This window comes from Lissotriton vulgaris, chromosome 2_1 (assembly GCF_964263255.1).
Source record: "Lissotriton vulgaris chromosome 2_1, aLisVul1.2, whole genome shotgun sequence".
In the NCBI taxonomy this organism is placed as follows: Eukaryota; Metazoa; Chordata; class Amphibia; order Caudata; family Salamandridae; genus Lissotriton; species Lissotriton vulgaris.
Window position 1 is genome coordinate 58591082 of NC_141687.1, and position 17824 is coordinate 58608905.

At 44.9% G+C, this 17824-nt stretch overlaps 1 protein-coding gene across 4 annotated transcripts in view; it reads right to left on the reverse strand.

The window, feature by feature from the left end:
• Nucleotides 1-17824, reverse strand: part of BCS1L (BCS1 ubiquinol-cytochrome c reductase complex chaperone) — a 164784-nt gene that overhangs the window by 6763 nt on the left and 140197 nt on the right. For all 4 annotated transcript variants that reach the window (XM_086954451.1, XM_086954448.1, XM_086954449.1 and 1 more), the window contains 3 exons: nucleotides 9355-9494; nucleotides 7800-7994; nucleotides 6883-6946 (listed from right to left, as the gene is read on the reverse strand). In XM_086954451.1, the coding sequence (XP_086810577.1) occupies nucleotides 6883-6946; nucleotides 7800-7994; nucleotides 9355-9494 (399 nt within the window). The remainder of the gene's footprint in view (nucleotides 1-6882; nucleotides 6947-7799; nucleotides 7995-9354; nucleotides 9495-17824) is intronic.

Genomic DNA, 17824 nt, shown 5'->3' on the forward strand with positions numbered 1-17824 from the left:
GGCCATGGTCTCCCAAGACCTGGCGCCGCGGGTCGAAGACACAGAGGGGCGGGCCCGCCGTAACAATATCCGCCTGGTGGGTTTCCCCGGAGGATTGCGAGAGGACATCGATGGATGCCTTCCTTTCGGGCTGGCTCAAGGCGTTGCACCACCCGGAGGACATGTCTTCCTGCTTCGTGATTGAGGGCCCATCTCGCTCTGACCAAGAAGCCGCCGCCTGGGGAGCGTCAGAGGCCTGTGATTGCTCGGCTGCTAAATTATGCTGACCGAGACGCCATCCTCCGCTTTGCCTGGCTCCATAAAGACAAGATGACTTTCGAGTCCCAACCCATCATGGTCTTCCGGATTACTTCCGGTTGGTCCAGCAGCAGCGTCAATCCTTTGTGGTGGCCAAACGACGACTACGAGAGCTGTACTTATCCTACGCGCTACTGTTCCTGGCCCACATGAAGGTGGTCTACAACGCCAAGACATTCTCTTTTGATACCCCAGAGGAGGTTTTGTGTGGACGGACGAGAGACGTAACCTCAAGCCGCACTCACCACTGCATATAGACTCAGACTCTTCCTAGGGCTCACACAGGAGCGGCCGACAGGGCAGAGACGCAGCTACTAGGCGTAACAGATCCCGTTCCAATTAGCATGCTCTGAGTCAGCCGGGTACCGAGGACTGAGGTAGAGCTAGGTGTCTAAGACTTATTGTATCCTGTTCTCTTCACTAGCTGGGCAAGTCGCTAGCAGCGGCCACATGTTGGGATGTTTTTGATCCTGAGGGCTGGGGTCTCTATTATTTGTCCTGGAAGGTACTGAACTTAGCACTCCCTGAGAGTTTTTAGTTATGTTGGGTAATGTTGAGAGGGGGGTGATCACCTCTATGTTCCATCATTCCCCATCATCTTGTGCACTACGCTTTGAGGACTAGTCATGGCCCATTTGGCGAGTGATTCTCAGTTGGAGGAACTCAACATCCTTACCTGGAATGTGCGGGGTTTACCGAACAAGATCAAACGGGGGTCGGTACTATTACAGGGGACATCTTCTGGGCAATAAAGCCCCATGCCTCTCCCACTAAGGGTTTGCTACGGTGTACTACTCTGGCTTTACTAGAGGGGCATGTGGTACAGCAGTGCTTATCCACCGCAGAGTTCCACTCCAGATTACACAACATTGGCTGGACCCAGGTGGCTGTTTCACAGTCATCTCTGGTACTATAGCTGGGGAACAGATCACAATAGGAAACGTCTACGCCCCTCCACCGCTGGGCCAGACTTTCATCGAAAAAATGACACAGTTATGGGGAGATCTCCCGGGAGGCCTGACGATTCTGGGTGGAGATTGGAATGACATCATGGGTCCCTCAGACAGGTGGCGGGCTAGACCATTGGATGCTCATTCTCCCAGATCCAAACTGAACATATTGATACATACATTGGACTGGGTAGACTCGTGGTGGGCCTTTCATCACTCAGAAGCCAGGTTTACGTATGCATCGTCCGTCCATCTCACCCTTTCACGCCTGGATTATTTGTTCCTCCCTCACAGTTATCTACACAGGGTGACCCACACCTCCATCCTGCCCCGGGGTCTTTCTGATCATTCACTGGTAAAACTCAAGCTACGCCTGCAGACCCGTCGTACCCCCTAAAGATGGCGAATGTCTCCCTGGCTGCTCAGAGCTGCTGGGTATCAGGAAATGCTGCATCCGGCAATTGTCGATTATTTTAGTTTTAATGCCGGAACTTCCCCGTCCCCGGTCATCTCATGGGAGGCCTTTAAGCCCACGATTCGAGGGCTTAAAGGCCTTGCTTTTTTGGCTATTCTTGCCTCTAGCAGTCTCTCTTGTAGTAATAATACTTCCAAAATTCACTTCTCCCACTTAAACTAACAACAAGCTTGAATTACTAGTATTGAGTTGTCTGGTTGTTTTGTAGCATGTATTTGGTTTGCAATGCATAAATGGTAATTAACTTGTACGAAGTAATAAAATAAGCTTTTTTCAGAACAACAATACTGCAGTGCCCTATACTAAACAAACATGCTCAGAATAGACAATGCTAGACTATGCACTACAGACCTCTGCTTAGTCCCTCATATAATAAAAAAAGACTTCCTCAGGAGTTGAGGGTACAAATGGTGTGCACTATGAACCTTAAAACACCTATCTTTAAAGCACTGAAACATATCAGGTAAGGTGCTTTTCAAAACAATCATAGGGCTATGGCGCAAAATAGATGAAATTGGAGCCTTTGCCTCATCTGTGCGAATAAGTGAGTCTGTTCAGGATATCTATGCTGTTCAGCTGTGCATGCAGCAGAGACCATCCCAGCTGTCATCACACTTGTACCCAGGCCTGAAAGTAGCCTATGTCCCGGGGTGCATCAGGGCCAAAAATTGGCCCTCGCATCCAAAAACAAGTTGAACATCTTTTATGGTTTCTAAACCGAAATAAAGATTATGTGCATGGTTAGTATAAGGGAGCTAATTTGGGGAGACATTTAACTTTCCAATTGTTCTGGGACCATTTACATTATCCAATGCTGGAAACACTATTATTGCTCTGCAGCACACTCAAAGGTCTTCCAATGAATATGTTCCCGAATCAGTTGCTCACTCTTTGATCCTCTAAACCCTTACTCACCATCTGATCTCTGAATCCTCTCTCAGCAATCAGGTCCTAAAACTCCTATTTATGGATCCTTGCTGGCCCTGACCAACATGACCACAGAAGTTCCTGTGGATCCTCTTGTCTGTAGGATTCTGTTCACACTTATGAATCCATTGGTGCTGCTCATCCTAAGGCCTCCAGACTCTCGCTCACCATCAGCTGGTCTCTTAACTATCCACTTATTAGAAGGACCTCTAAGCTAATTTCCACTCTACGGTCCTCTTTGACACCTGCTCAGATACCCATGGTGCCAGCTCACTCTCAGGTGCCTTTGGATTCCAGCTCATCATCTGGTCTTATTCACTCTTACATGTAAGCTCTGGGACATCCTCATTTCCCTGAAGTTTACCATGAGATTCCGCTAACCTTATATATCCGAATAGCATCCTTGATGTTTTGCTCACCCTAATGGGTGTGAGGTGTACTGCCACCGCCAGATGGCTGAAGCTCCTGCTCAACCGCAGTCCTCGCAGTGGGCATTGGGAGTGAACATATACTTCAGGAGCATTGCTCAGTTCAGGTCTCTGAGCCTCAAGCTCACCCTCAGGGTCCTGAGGTTTATGCTCACCTCAAGTTGCCCATAATCCTGCAGTTTAAGGCTACTGCTTGTCCCCATCTCTCCTTCTCACCAGGGTGTGTTAAGTCTCCTGCTCAGTGTCATTTACTTGTGGCTCCTGGCCACGCTCAAGTGCCCAGAGGTTCCTTCTCGGGGACATTAATCATTGGAGCTCTTGTCTACCTTAGGCCCTGGGGCACAAGTAATCCTCAGGTTGCTGAATCTTATCAATTTCACAAATCAGAAGATCTGGTTTCCCTTCACACCACTGAATTTCCTGGTCACCCTGAGGTCTTTTGATATCTTTGCCCACCCTAATAAGTCAGAAAACTCATCGAGAATCTTCAGGCTTCAGTGGCTGTACATATCTAAGTCTTTCATGGACCCTTTTGATTGCCACACAGAAGTCTCTCTGAGTGTGATGTCTCAGGGGAAGTAACACAGACTGGTACTTGGTGACATTTATACTGCGGGAAGAGACATGATCTGACTCTGCTTCACATGCTGGAGGAAATCACTTCAATTACAGCCGTTCTTTTCATTTTCTATATATTACCCATGCCCCTGCTCTCTCTTTTGCTCCCCCTACATGTGTGAACGGCCCTTTACTACTCCTTCTAGGGTTTATCCCTCTCTTCCCTTTCTTTACTCTCTCATTTCACCACACTATCAGTATCACGCCACATCTATTAGATTTTCAGTGTTTCTGTAGGTTTGTCCATATCTCATACCAACTTTTCATTCCATCTCCATCCCTCTGTCTTTCTCTCACTCTACAAACCCTTCTATGTATTTGAATCCCCTCCTATGTCATTCTCCCACCCATTATTCTGCCCCTTGTTTTCCATGTCTTTTTTCCTCTATCTCTCTCTCTCTCTCTGTTGTAGCCTTGAGTTCCCCCATTTCCATCGCCCCTGCACTATTTCCCTCCGTCTCAGTCAATAAACACACCATCTTTCTCACTCCTCTGTCTCCCACATACACTCTATCCTTCCTTCTTTTTCTACCTCCCATGTTCTTATCCCCACTCTCTCAATTTATATTGACTCTATGATCCTCGGAAGCTTGTTTCCGGTCCAGGGTAGACATGGCTTGGCAGTTCGGTCTGGAATGTTCCCATGAGGCACAGGGTCAGACTGATTTGCATATAGCCATGTCTGAACTGGGGTGGCAGAGTGGGCTAAAGAAAGGTGATGGATTAAACCCACATCTTTTGACTGGGTGTGAGTGTTTGACTGATTCAGATGCTCCGTCCATCACCACCCCCTTTTTGTACCGCTTTTGGCCCCCATAAGTGTGGCAGGGTATGCTTAGACACGAGTCCCTTGCTCACTTTGCCACTGGATTCAAGCAAGCCGGGCTGAAGACGGCTGGAATGCCAGAAACCGGTCCTCGGAAGCTTGTTTCCGGTCCAGGGAAGACATGGCTTGGCAGTTCGGGCTGGACCGTTCCCATGAGGCACAGGGTCAGACTGATTTGCATATAGCCATGTCTGAACTGGGGTGGCAGAGTGGGCTAAAGAACGGTGATGGATTAAACCCAGATCTTTTGACTGGGTGTGAGTGTTTGATTGATTCAGATGCTCCGTCCATCACCACCCCCTTTTGTACCGCTCTATGATTTTTACTTCAGTTCTTTTGCCCGTCTTAAAAATTCTCCCTTTCTTCAATAGTGTTTTCTCAAGCCAGTTACCTTCATTTTCCTCTAGCCCGTGAGCTTGTTTATGTCCTACACCTAATGTTATATTTCACTGTGTCCCATTTACTGACTTGCTGTTGTCACTAACTACCTGCTTCATCAAACTGTGACATTTGCAGAAGACAGAGGACCTTCACTGTGTCATTCACTGTTATTTTTATCCCTTTGCATCACCCTTCCCTCCATGTTGGTTTCTACCCTTCTCTCTTTCTACCAATCTCTTGTTTTGTCCTTCTCTCCACCTAGTATGTCCTCACTTCTTCTTTTCAATGACTGTTTCCCTCCCTCCCTTCCTCCCTCAATGTGCTTATCTATAATTCGTTCCCTCTCTTCTAGCCGTATTCCTCTCTTCTCTCCTCAATTGTTTCCTCTCCCCCTCAGTTTGTCTCATATCTTATGTTCTGTTGTCTCAGTCTCTCTCATTATCTCTGCACTGCTCTCACCTCTCCTTTTGCCATAACATAAAGTGATTCATTTTTTCAGTGCATCTTTGTCACTTTTTCATCTTTGTCAAAATCGAATTTTCCTTTTACCCGTTTCTAGTCATAGGTAACTTTAATTCAATCCTTTTTGTTTTATTTCTGTAGTTCCATTGCTCTTTGCTGTGCACAGAATGAAACTTCCAATCTACATCTGGTATGGCACTACACAGTTTTTAAACCAAGAAAGCTGCCCATGCCGCCCCCCCTCCCCCCCCCCACACCTCCTACCCTCTGTCTGGTGCTTTGCTATCCAATCGCTGTGGCCTGCTGTGAGCCAACATCCGCCGCCTAAGACTTGTTAATGGTGCTACTGGAATGCATTAGCTGCTCCCCAAGGACTCCGTCATCTCCAAAGGCCTGGGATGGGAGGAGATGCACCATGCTGTGCCTCCTCTGCCAGACCATTGTCATTCTGCCCATGACAATGGACCGGCCAAACTTTGTGGTTTGCTGAGAGTCACAGCCAAGCTGTAGAAGCCTTTCGGGTTGTGCGCCAGCAGGAAAGTTGGCCCAGGTATGTGGACCTGCTTTTCCACTTCTGGGTGGACTTGGGTGTGCTAGGATCTTCTTTGGGTGGGCCAAGACCACCCGGCCCGCCCTATAGAACCGGGCCTGGTCTCAGTTAAGGCAAAGCCACAATCAACTTGTTAAAGATGTTCTAATTAAAGCAAGGGAAATCTACCTTCCCAGATGGCACACAACTGTGCTGTTATCAGATTCTACTTAGTGCAGTTTATGTTGGAAAACAAGAACATTTTAAGCATGCGCCAAAGTTATTGAGACAGACCTTTCTATAGATTCAGTGCTTATATAGAGTGTGCGCACCTTCTGGCTAGTGCTTGCCTAAACTTGTAGACCACAACAAATGTCTGAGTGAAAAATGAATGGAGGAACAATAGCATACAGATTTCTTGCACCAGAAAGGTAGATCTATGTGTTTGATTGTTCAGCTTCATATAAAGGAACTTGAACCCGAAGGGGAAACAACAGGCATTTAGGAAGAGGGAAGAGCACAGGAAAAGGCAAAAGAAATGCACGCACTCTCAAGAAGTACTTAATGAAAAATAAAAAAAGTAGTTCCCTAATGTGAGCAGAGCAAGAAGACAAGTCACCTAATCAAAAAGATGGTAAAGAGGCTATACTCCATGGAAGTGACAAATGTGAGAAGAGGGGGGCAGGCCTTTGAATACGAAGCAAATGAAAGTGTCAATAAAGACAACCAATGGTAAGTAACGGGCGGGCTCTAAGTCCACTGTAAGGTTTTGACACAGTCGACGAGGTCACAAACATGTACAATGCATTAAAAGCCCAAACCCCGGCTTCTTCTCTTAATACTCGTCGTCTCTGTGCTCGTCTTTAAACTTACTACTTTGCTGCCTTTTGGCCAGGTCTGTGCTATAGAGCTACCACGTACACACATACAGGACTTGTGCAGCAGCAAAGAGATGTCTGGAGGGAAGACAAACACCTAGTGGTACTCACATGAAGCTGCTCTTTCCGCAGCCAGGAGGACCGTAGAGCAGGTAGCCTCTCCTGTATGGGATTCCTGGAAACAGATACATCATATTAATCAACTCCAAACTGCTGCCCATCGGTTTGTATTTCGGGAAAGTACAATTGTGCTTTCCTCACTGATCTAATCCTTAAGGTATTGGATTTAGATGGATTGCATTTCATGCACTTTACTTAACCAAGTGAATATCCACTTCAGTGTACCAACTACCAGCAGTGGAATGACATTCTGCGTAGGCCAGCGCAGCTCTACAGTGCTAGTACTGCAATACCACACTTTGCCGCCTGTCACAGCTGCACTGCATAACAGACCACAGTCGTCCTTTGCTGGTGGGCAATCTTACTTTGAACTGTGGCATAATCATGTTCACAACAATCTACTCTCCAGCAGAACCAACAAAGGAAACAGGCGCGTCACCAAATCAAAAGACCCATGCGCCCACATCCAGTCAAACTACCAGGCACCAATGTTCAATCAAAATAAACTGACACAAATGTCGATCAAAAAACCTTTGTATCATTCTACAATGGGGCCACATAGATGCCCACGCCCTATGCAAACGAGTACATTAAGTAGACATACCAACATACAGAAACAATCAATCACGGAGATCTAAGCACAGCTAGCGAAGCACATACAAAAAAGTGTCAGAGACACAAAGAATGCTACAAGAAAAATAAATATGTGGCGTCCACGACTGAGTGCTCAAATGGTCACATTCAGTTGCCATAAACCTCGAACACAGTCGTCCATACAGCAAAATGGTGTAAAATGCACTGCCAGCACATGCACGACCAAAATCGTGTAAAATGCACTGCCAAGGACTTGCAAAACCAATCACACACGTGACCACATATGTGGGGCGAACTAGTAAAGGGATGCTTGCCTCTGTCGCTGTACCATTTTGGGTTATTGATGAATCCTTTAACGTCCTGGACAATCTTCTCCGACACTCCCTCATCGAGCACCACAGAGGTCAAAGGACGACGGCGACGTGGAAAGCCAAAGAGCCGCCATTCAGCTCCCATGGCTGTGTACATCACTGTTTTTCCTTCCTGCTGCTTCAAGGCCAGCTCCTTGGCTGTGAAGGGGAGAATAGGAAGATGGGATCAAACAGGGTTTCAGAAATTGACACTGTAGTCTTAAGGCCCTATGTCCATCCAAGTCACGATATCCTGTGTATGCAGAACCAGGTCGTGGATTTCAAAGTCCAACAACACTGCTGGTGACCTGAGCAGTACAGTCTTCAGCCTCCTACTGCCAAAGGAGCTCCTGGAAACCGAGGTTGCACCTGTAATCAGGGTACACCATACTAATCAGCAAGAGGCATGCTAAGGGAAAAAGTCTGCTTAATACAAACAAACCAACCATGGGGGTAATTTGAGAATTGTCACTGCCAATTTACACAGGCACCCTGTTTCTTAAAGATTGTTTGGAAAGATCATTGTTTGGTGGAGATTTACCGCTTTCTAGTCTTGTTGTCTTCTCTATAGGAGGATTCATGTTATCCCATCTATCTGCATAAAGATGCACCAGGAACAATCACATTGCCAAAACACACACAAGGTCACCAGTGACAAACGATTGTGCCCCATTACGCAGCTATAGTGTAGAATATGTACTGGGCATTTACCCAAGGAGGTAGCACTTAGTAATTAGCCAATAGAAAATACTTAACTTGGGTGGATATTTTGTGCAAAACTGTGGACTCTGTTGGATTAAGGGGCAGGTGTGGTTCCTTTGTGGCCCAGTCACTCACACAGCTACTGAAACACCCACACAGACCCTTAGACACCCACTCACACACTCAGGCACTCACACACCCTCTGACAGACCCACTCAGACACCGATACACCCACTCACGGACCCACTCACACACACCCACTCAGACACACACACACCCACCCACTCAGACACTGGCACACCCACTCACAAACCCAGGCACTCATGCACCACTCACAGACCCAGACAATCATGCACACACTTACAGAACCACCCATAGTCTCTCACATCTATTCACAGACCCACTCAGAGACACACAGACTCACTCACTCACTCACAGACTCAGACACTCATGCACTCACTCACAGAGGCACCCACAAACTCACTCAGACACTCTTACACCCACTCAGACACTCGTGCACCCACTCACAGACCCATACAGCCACTCACAGACCTATACAGCCACTCTCACCCACAAAACACCTCACACACCCAGTAACAGACCCATACAGCCACTCTCTCTCTCTCACACACACACACACAGACCTTATACTTTAGAAATATTCTTTTTTTTTACAAAACCTTCGAAATATACACAAAAAACACAAAGGTTACAGGGACATTATAGTTAGGAATAAACATTGATAATCATCAAAATACATTTGTATGATTTGTAATGATTAGAATGAATCTGTCCACACTTTGAGTTCTAAATGTACCTTCTTGTAGGATGGTGAAGAAGAGCTCACGGTTGGTGCCCATGGCAGTGAAAGTGACAGACTCCCAGGGGGTGCCTGTGTGTAGGTCAATCATCTGTTTTTCTCGGTTTCTCTCAATACGTATCCATTTACTCTTGTACCTGGAAGCAATAGAAAACAACCATTGGCAAAGCTAATAGTTCTGGCACTGGAGTGCCTGCAGTGTTTTCTTTTATAAACGCATTCAAATAGGCATTGAAAGTGGAAAAGTAAAAATTGTGTCATCTAAATACATTTAAAAAAACATGAAATGAAAGCAACAAACACGTTCCTTACCTCCAATAATGCTCTTTCTGGTGGATACTCTAACGGCAGATTCCTCACCTTTAGGCATTCCAGGTGCCAAACAGGATCAACGCTCCCTCGCGTGAGTAGGTGGCACAATATGTTTTGTGGTGATTTGATATTGCCATGGCAGTAACAGATTGGATCCACGTATAAGTGGCACTCAAGACGCTGAATTCAGTTTCTTAATCTATCTCATTCATAGCCTTCAGATGCAGACCACTTCAATATTACAGGTTACAGTAGGCCAAAATCTAACCTGAGACCAACAGAGAATGGGGAGTCAGGGACAATGGTTAGACAGATTATCCACCAGAGTGTTACTTAAGTAACTTGCTCTTCTAATGGATACGTCTGACCACAGATTCCTCACTGTAAACCATGCTTTGTAAGTGCTTCCCGATGAAGTTTAAGTTCTTCGTGGGCAGGGTTGCCTTGTAAACAAAATTGAGGATTGCGCTTCCGTGCAGCTTTGGAGTGATCTTTGATTTAGGATGATAACTCTAAATCAATAAACTGTTAAGATCTTGTTGCATGAGTAAAAAGGTATAAGACAAAACGTTCTCAGTTCCTTAAAATCATATGAAAGATTTCTTAACCACAAGCATTGGCAAAGCCAATAAGTCTGGCCTACAGCTTAGTGTTTCTTAAATAACTGGGCTTTTTGTGTCATTTTAAAGAAAGGATGGGCTTAAGAATAACAGAATGAATCAACAGTTGTGAGACTGGATGGATAAACCAATGCACTTCTGAATAGATAAGAATAAAAAAGAATCTGTAAGTCTGATTGAAAATACTAACAGATCTTGATTAATACCACTCACAGTGGGTTTAACTGGATGCCTGCTTCTGTTTACTATAGGAGAGTGTATATTTATCAATTTAGAACTGAGTGGGCTATGTGCGTGCTGGTACTTGGTTCCATGGTTGCACATACATGCATGGAAGAGTCATTCAACTATTAATCCTCTGCAGAATCCCAGATTACCCAGATGTCACCACTGCAACCTGCATAGATAAACGCATATATGGAGCTTGTCTACTTGTTACACTCATCATATATTTTTTCTTTTAGGTATCCCCCTTCTTGACTTACATGTTGTTTACTTAGGGATAAGTGACAAATATAAATGCATGCTTATTCATGACTTCCATAGGAAGCCACTTTAGTTTATATCAAATTGTAAATGAAAATACTAACAGATCGTGATTAATAGCACTCACAGTGGGTTTAACTGGATGCCTGCTTCTGTTTACTATAGGAGAGTGTATATGTATCAATTTAGAAATGGGTGGGAAATGCGCATGTTGGTACTTGGTTCCATGTTTGCACATATATTCATGGAAGAGTTATTCAACTACTAATCCTCTTCAGAATCCCAGATTACCTTAAAAATCAACAGGCTGTGTGAAGAATAAAAAAACAAGTTACTTACCTGTACACTGTAGTTCTCCAGTATTGAGATCTTTTATAGATTCGCATGCTTGAATATTCCCCCATCGTCATGGTGGGAGTCACACAGTAACAGTAAAATAGCAGTATTAAAGCTTAACATTGAAAAGCCCATAAGAATTCATTAACTTTAGTAACCAATAACCATTGTTATAAAAGATCCACACTACAGCCAATCAGAGCTTAGACCATAGAATCTCCTTCCCCTGCAGTGCCACCATACTCTCAGATTTCGAGCACGAGTGCACTAGGTAATGAAGAGGTATGGAAGGTGAACCTGAAGAGGGGAGAAGGGAGGGCTGCATGTGAATCTATAAAATATATCAATACTGGAGAACCAGTGTACAGGTAAGTGACTTGTTTTTTCTCCAGTATTGTATCTTTTATAGTTTTACATGCTTGAATCAGAATAGCAAGAAATACTTACAAAAACAAAAGGCTGAAGGCGGCGGGAAGGTAAACCATCCCACCATGCGACCCAAAAAACAATCATTTAACATGAACTCACAATAATGCATATGAATGCTAAAAGACATATATAATATATATTCACAGAAAAAACCATAGGTTATAGTGGATATATAGTTAGGAATTTGCATTTACAAAACCTTGAAAATTCAATGAAAAAACCATTGGTTTTAGGCCATATATAGTTAGGGATTTGCATTTACAAAACCTTATTTTACTCGCATAAAACCATTGAAATTCCATATATAGTTATAAGCGCTAACTATATATCGCGCACCCGCAATCCACTGCTGATGATGTCACATATTACATCATTCATGACATGGTTAGTGACATCACTGATGACATCACTGATGACATCTCAAATGACATCATCCAGTGACTGTATGTTTCTGTAAAGTTAAAATATCTCTTACATATTGAAGAATGAGTGGATATATAAGTGTCTGGATGAAGGATTTAGTAGGTGCATGACTGACTATATGAGTGAGTGATTAAATGTGTCTCACTGAGTGCATGGGTTAATGACTAAACTGTCTCAATTTGTGCATCATTATGTCTGTTGTTCTGTAAACTGTTCCATGTGTTGATAAGTAGCTATATGAGTAACTATATGGGTTATTGATTGGTTGCCCAAGTATTTGTATGGGATACTGAGTGTGTGTGTGGGTAGCTGGGAGGTGTGTGACTCTGTGCATAGATGTGTGAGCAGTTGATTCACTAGATGTATGGTTTCAAAAGTGCATGTGGAAACAGCTGTATGGGCGGTTGACTGTGTGCATGAGTGTATTGGTGAGTGAATGGATATCTCAGTGCTACATGTCAAAGTAAGTACATATGTAAAACACAGTACATGTGAGAGTTGACATATATAAATAACTGTGCATAAGAGCCAATGAATGTGTGAGTGGCTGTATGGATCATTGTGAACTTGTATCAGGGATTGTATAAGAGAGTAAATATGTGTTAGTATATGTTTGAATAAGTAAAGTTTGTATAACTGTATATTTGAGGAAATGGAGGTGTGATTGATTCTTTGCATGACTGACTAGGTGTGTGAGTAACTCCATGGATGAGTGACAGTCTGTGAGTGTCTGTTTACACTGATTGTATCTAAGGTTATATTAGAGTCTGAAGAGGTTCATCGTATTATCACATGAATGATATCATCAGTGATGTTATCAGTCATGTCAAATGAGATGTTTTCAGTGATGTCATCAGTGATGTCATTTGAGATGTCATCAGTGATGTCATCAGTGATGTCACTAACCATGTCATGAATGATGTAATATGTGACATCATCAGCAGTGGATTGCGGGTGCGCGATATATAGTTAGCGCTTATAACTATATATGGAATTTCAATGGTTTTATGCGAGTAAAATAAGGTTTTGTAAATGCAAATCCCTAACTATATATGGCCTAAAACCAATGGTTTTTTCATTGAATTTTCAAGGTTTTGTAAATGCAAATTCCTAACTATATATCCACTATAACCTATGGTTTTTTCTGTGAATTTCATTGGTTTTTTAATAGCAAATATGAAAAGCTTTAAAATGTCAAGTACGTGATAAATAAAAACATTTTCGTATTTATGCACGCTGATGTGCTTTGAACGCTGCACCCCCCCCCCTCCCCTCTTTTGTCTTAGTAGTACTCTCTCTTTGCAGATACTGAAGGGTAGTTAACGCAGGCCTTTACCCCCGTTGTAATCCGTTGTGGCTGCTTGTCTCTCCATTTGATTGATTGTTGTCCAAGCATTTACTGTTTTAGAATTGGTTCTCTTTGGATCATTCTCTATTTACAAACAAGCACAAAGTCGCAATACTCTGTTTAGTCTTTGCAGATAGTGAAAAATCGTGTAAAAAAAATAAAAGTAATCGAGCAAAATCAGTAGGCTACTAATTGGATCTCTTTTTGACCTCGCTAAAATAGAAATATTAGGAACAACCCTTCATGAGAAATACGAAAATAGTGAGATGAACTGAGCTCCACACCATGAGGGCTGCAAGACAGCTCGGCTCCATCACCCACCCCGCACAAAATAACGACAAACCGTATGCAAATATTAAAAATATAGACAACACACCAGCAAAGAAACAGGGTAAAACATTTTATTAAAAAACTATTTACATAACGTTGGTTTATAAGATGATGTCAGTAGTGGACCGATGTGTGAATAGATCGAAAGCAGCACAAGGCTCCAAGATCCGGATGGCAAGCTCCTGGATGTTGGGTGCCATAGTTTAGAGTTCTGAATTTGAGCCTTTTTCAATGTCTGTGCTTTGTTGAATCAAATTTGCGGCTTGACACAAAGCTAACTCAAGCGTTGCTACTGATGCTATGCAGACCAAAACTGGTTTTCAGTTTGTACATTTTTCTAGATTTTTAATCCAAGTTTGGTTGACTTTGTAGAACGATGGCTTCAAATTTTCAACATACGGTGTGGTGGCGCTGACTGGGAGGGGGCGCTTCGCTCCTGCCCCCTCCCCAAGTAAGATTTTCATACGTGAAAGTACGTTAATGGTTTTGGTCCCTGAGATGCTTCGATGTCACTGCCATTCTCAAATAGCATAAGTTCTGGATGTTGGGTGCCATAGTTAAGAGTTCTGAGCAGCGCTTGTAACACTGTCTGAAGCTTATTTCCACCTACTGCAGCTTCACTATTCTCAAAGTAAGTGAGTGTCGTTTGTGGACCTGACTGCATTAGAAAACAATGTGATATGTTACCTTCCTAAACAGCTTGACGAAGGCCCCTGAGGGGCGGTGTGATGGCCATGGACTCGGAGAAGACGCTTGGCTCCGACACCCTCCCCAAGTCTTATAGCACTGGTGTAGCCTGAGATCGCCCCCGACATAGGCGGCCGGCTCCCGGGATCCGGCGGAACTTTTTGCCTTTTGATGACTCTTCAATTCTGAACCTTGTCCCATCCAGCTGAGTTGCGCCCACTCTTGCGGCTACAGCGTCTTGCCCACCATCCAGCTGAATTGCGCCCACTCTTGCGGTGCAGCGATAGGCGACTGCCACAGGACTCTCAAAATGGCGGCCGGCTCTTCGGTTTTGGGCCTGGTCCACTAAAATGGCCCTGGGACACCTTTGAACTCGGACGCTTCCCTGATAGGGCTTGGGTCCCATTCTCGAAAAGCCTCTCCTCAGCCGTGAAGATTCTACAAAAGTCTTGGGGGCCTCCGACTCCCACAGGCTTCTGGTGGGGAGCGGCTGCCATGATTGCTCGTGGAATGGCCACGACGGAGCTACGAGATGGTAGTGGTCTCATGCTGACGCCAGCTTTAGTCTGAAACATCCAGAAACACTGTAGACTACCAATTCGATCAGTTCCGGTAGCGCCCCAACATGACCCGGAAGAGAAGAACTTGCCCTCCCCTCTTTGACTGATGGTTCTTGTTGCCTGTCCCCTCTGTTGTCATTTAACAGAACTTTTTGGACTGCTGAAAGGAGTTGTGTTCCGAACGCTGGTTGGTGGAGACATTTTGACTATATTCTTGACCTACGTTGTCGCGTAATGCGTTATATGACACGCCGCGTTACCGCACCCGGAAGTGATCCGCGGCGCGGCGCGCAGCGCGCAACGTAAGCATAACAGGACATGTGACTTGTTAATAAAACTTTTCATTGGTTCATTTTACTTTTGTTAATTTAATGATGAAAAGCTTGGTCATATGACCTAAAAATTACGCTTTTTATTGTTTTCGAACAATATTTTTTTTTCAAACATATGTTATAATATTCCAGGCTAATGTACTTTCCCGGAAAATTTACAACTGTCTTGTAAGTAAAATATATTCCTTTTTCGAGAAAAAGGGCGTTTCTTCCTTCCATAACGGAGCCGTTGAGTAAAAGAGATTCGGCCTGTTATCTTAGTCGCCGATACGCCTGATTATCAGATTCTTATCGATCACTTTATATTGCAGACATGAAAAACACAACTGCTATTAAGCATTTATCTTTACTGCGTTCCTACATATTATACCTTTTATCCGTCATGTAATTGGACTGCTTTATTTCACTTGCCTTTACTGATTCGAAAACAGTGACTAAAAGTAAAAACTTTACCAATGTAAATACTACTACCGTGTTTTGTTTTAAAAACCTTTATTGTGAAAATGTCAGTATACAAATACGGGCCTATAACCACGTGGGCCGGCCACGGAGCAAACTGAAATCGTATATGATGAGGAGACATTTACACTGTAGAAGAACGTAACGAGCGGGCCATTAGGTTGCAAGAACAAAGGTGTCTAACAGTTGCGGAATCGGTGGACGTACATTTTGTAATTAAAATACGACACAGCCACTTACAATAACATTTTCTAGATATACATTTGCGGGCAAGGAGTTACGAGTCCCATTTATACCGGCGCCATTTTGGGCGAGGCCGGGCAGGTCCAAGATATAGTCAAAATGTCTCCACCAACCATCGGCCAGACCAGAACCCCTTTCGGCCCTTTATGCTACAAGATGGTGTCTTCCATTCAGAAAATATTGTTGGCAGCATTTTGAAAGGAAACAGAAACAGCCGTTCTCCTAGTGAGTTTCACATTGTTACATTTAGGAAGAATGTTGAAGAGTAGTATGTGGAAAATCTGAAGCCATTTTTCTACAAACTCTCAATCAGACTTGGATGGAAAAAAAAAACCTGAAGAATGTACAAACTGAAAACCAATTTTTGTCTGTATAGCATCAACAGTAACGCTTGAGTCAGCTTTGTGTCAAGCCGCCATTTTCATTCAATCAATAGCGTCCCGCTGCACACATTCAGGGACCTGGTCGTGTCTTCAGATGAAACGGATTGTAGGAAAAGAAGCAGAAAGGAAAAGGAAAAAAGTTCCGCCGCACCTCGGGAGCCGGCCGCCTATGTCATGTGCCACCTTTGGCCACACCAGGGCAATAGTGAAGCTGCAGCAGGTGCAAATAAGCTTCAGACAGTCTTACAAGCACTGCTCAGAACTCTCAACTGAGGCACTCAACATCCAGGACTTGCCATTCGGATCTTGGCGCCTTGTGCTGGTTCCGACCTATTCACACATCAGTCCACTACTGACATCACCTCATAAGCCAACGGGGCACCCCACGCCGACTTTCGGCGCAGCATTGTAGGATGGCCACACCAGTGCGGCCACTTGCTGGACACCACCTCGGTGCCATCCGGATCTCGGCGCGTTCGAGTCACTGTGCCGGAAGAGTGACCGGAACTCAGCTGAACACGCCGTCTTTCGGCGCAGCATTGTAGGATGGCCACACCAGTACGGCAATTTGCTGGACACCACCTCGGTGCCATCCGGATCTCGGCGCGTTCGAGTCACTGTACCGCAAGAGTGACCGCAACTCAGCTGGACACGCCATCTTTTGGCGCAGCATTGTAGGATGGCCACACCAGTGCGGCAATTTGCTGGACACCACCTCGGTGCCATCCGGATCTCGGCGCGTTCGAGTCACTGTACCGCAACAGTGACCGCAACTCAGCTGGACACGCCGTCTTTCGGCGCAGCATTGTAGGATGGCCACACCAGTGCGGCAATTTGCTGGACACCACCTCGGTGCCATCCGAATCTCGGCGCGTTCGAGTCACTGTACCGCAACAGTGACCGCAACTCAGCTGGACACGCCGTCTTTCGGCGCAGCATTGTAGGATGGCCACACCAGTGCGGCAATTTGCTGGACACCACCTCGGTGCCATCCGAATCTCGGCGCGTTGTGCTGCCTTCGGCCTATTCGCACATCGGTCCGCTACTGACGCCGCCTCACGTGCCAACGGATTTTCTACGCTTTTTGTAGCCCTATGCCGCATAACAGGTCATGTGACTTGTTTATAAAACTTTTCATTGGTTCATTTTACTTTTGGTTTCCTAAAGATGGAAGGCTTGGTCATATGACCTAAAAATAACACTTTTCATTGGTTTAGAACATTTTTTTTTCCCAAACGATGAAAGCCCCACCTTGTTTCTGGATGTTTCAGACTGAAGCTGGCGTCACCATGAGAGCACCACCATCTCGTGGCTCCGTCATGGTCATTCCGCGAGCAATCATGGCAGCCGCTCCCCACCGGAAGCCTGCGGGAGTCGGGGGCCCCCAAGACTTTTGTAGAATCTTCACGGCTGAGGGGACGCTTTTCGAGAATGGAGCCCAAGCCCTAGCAGGCAAGCGTCCGAGTTCCAAGGTGTCCCAGGGCCATTTCAGTGGACCAGGCCCAAAACCGAGGAGCCG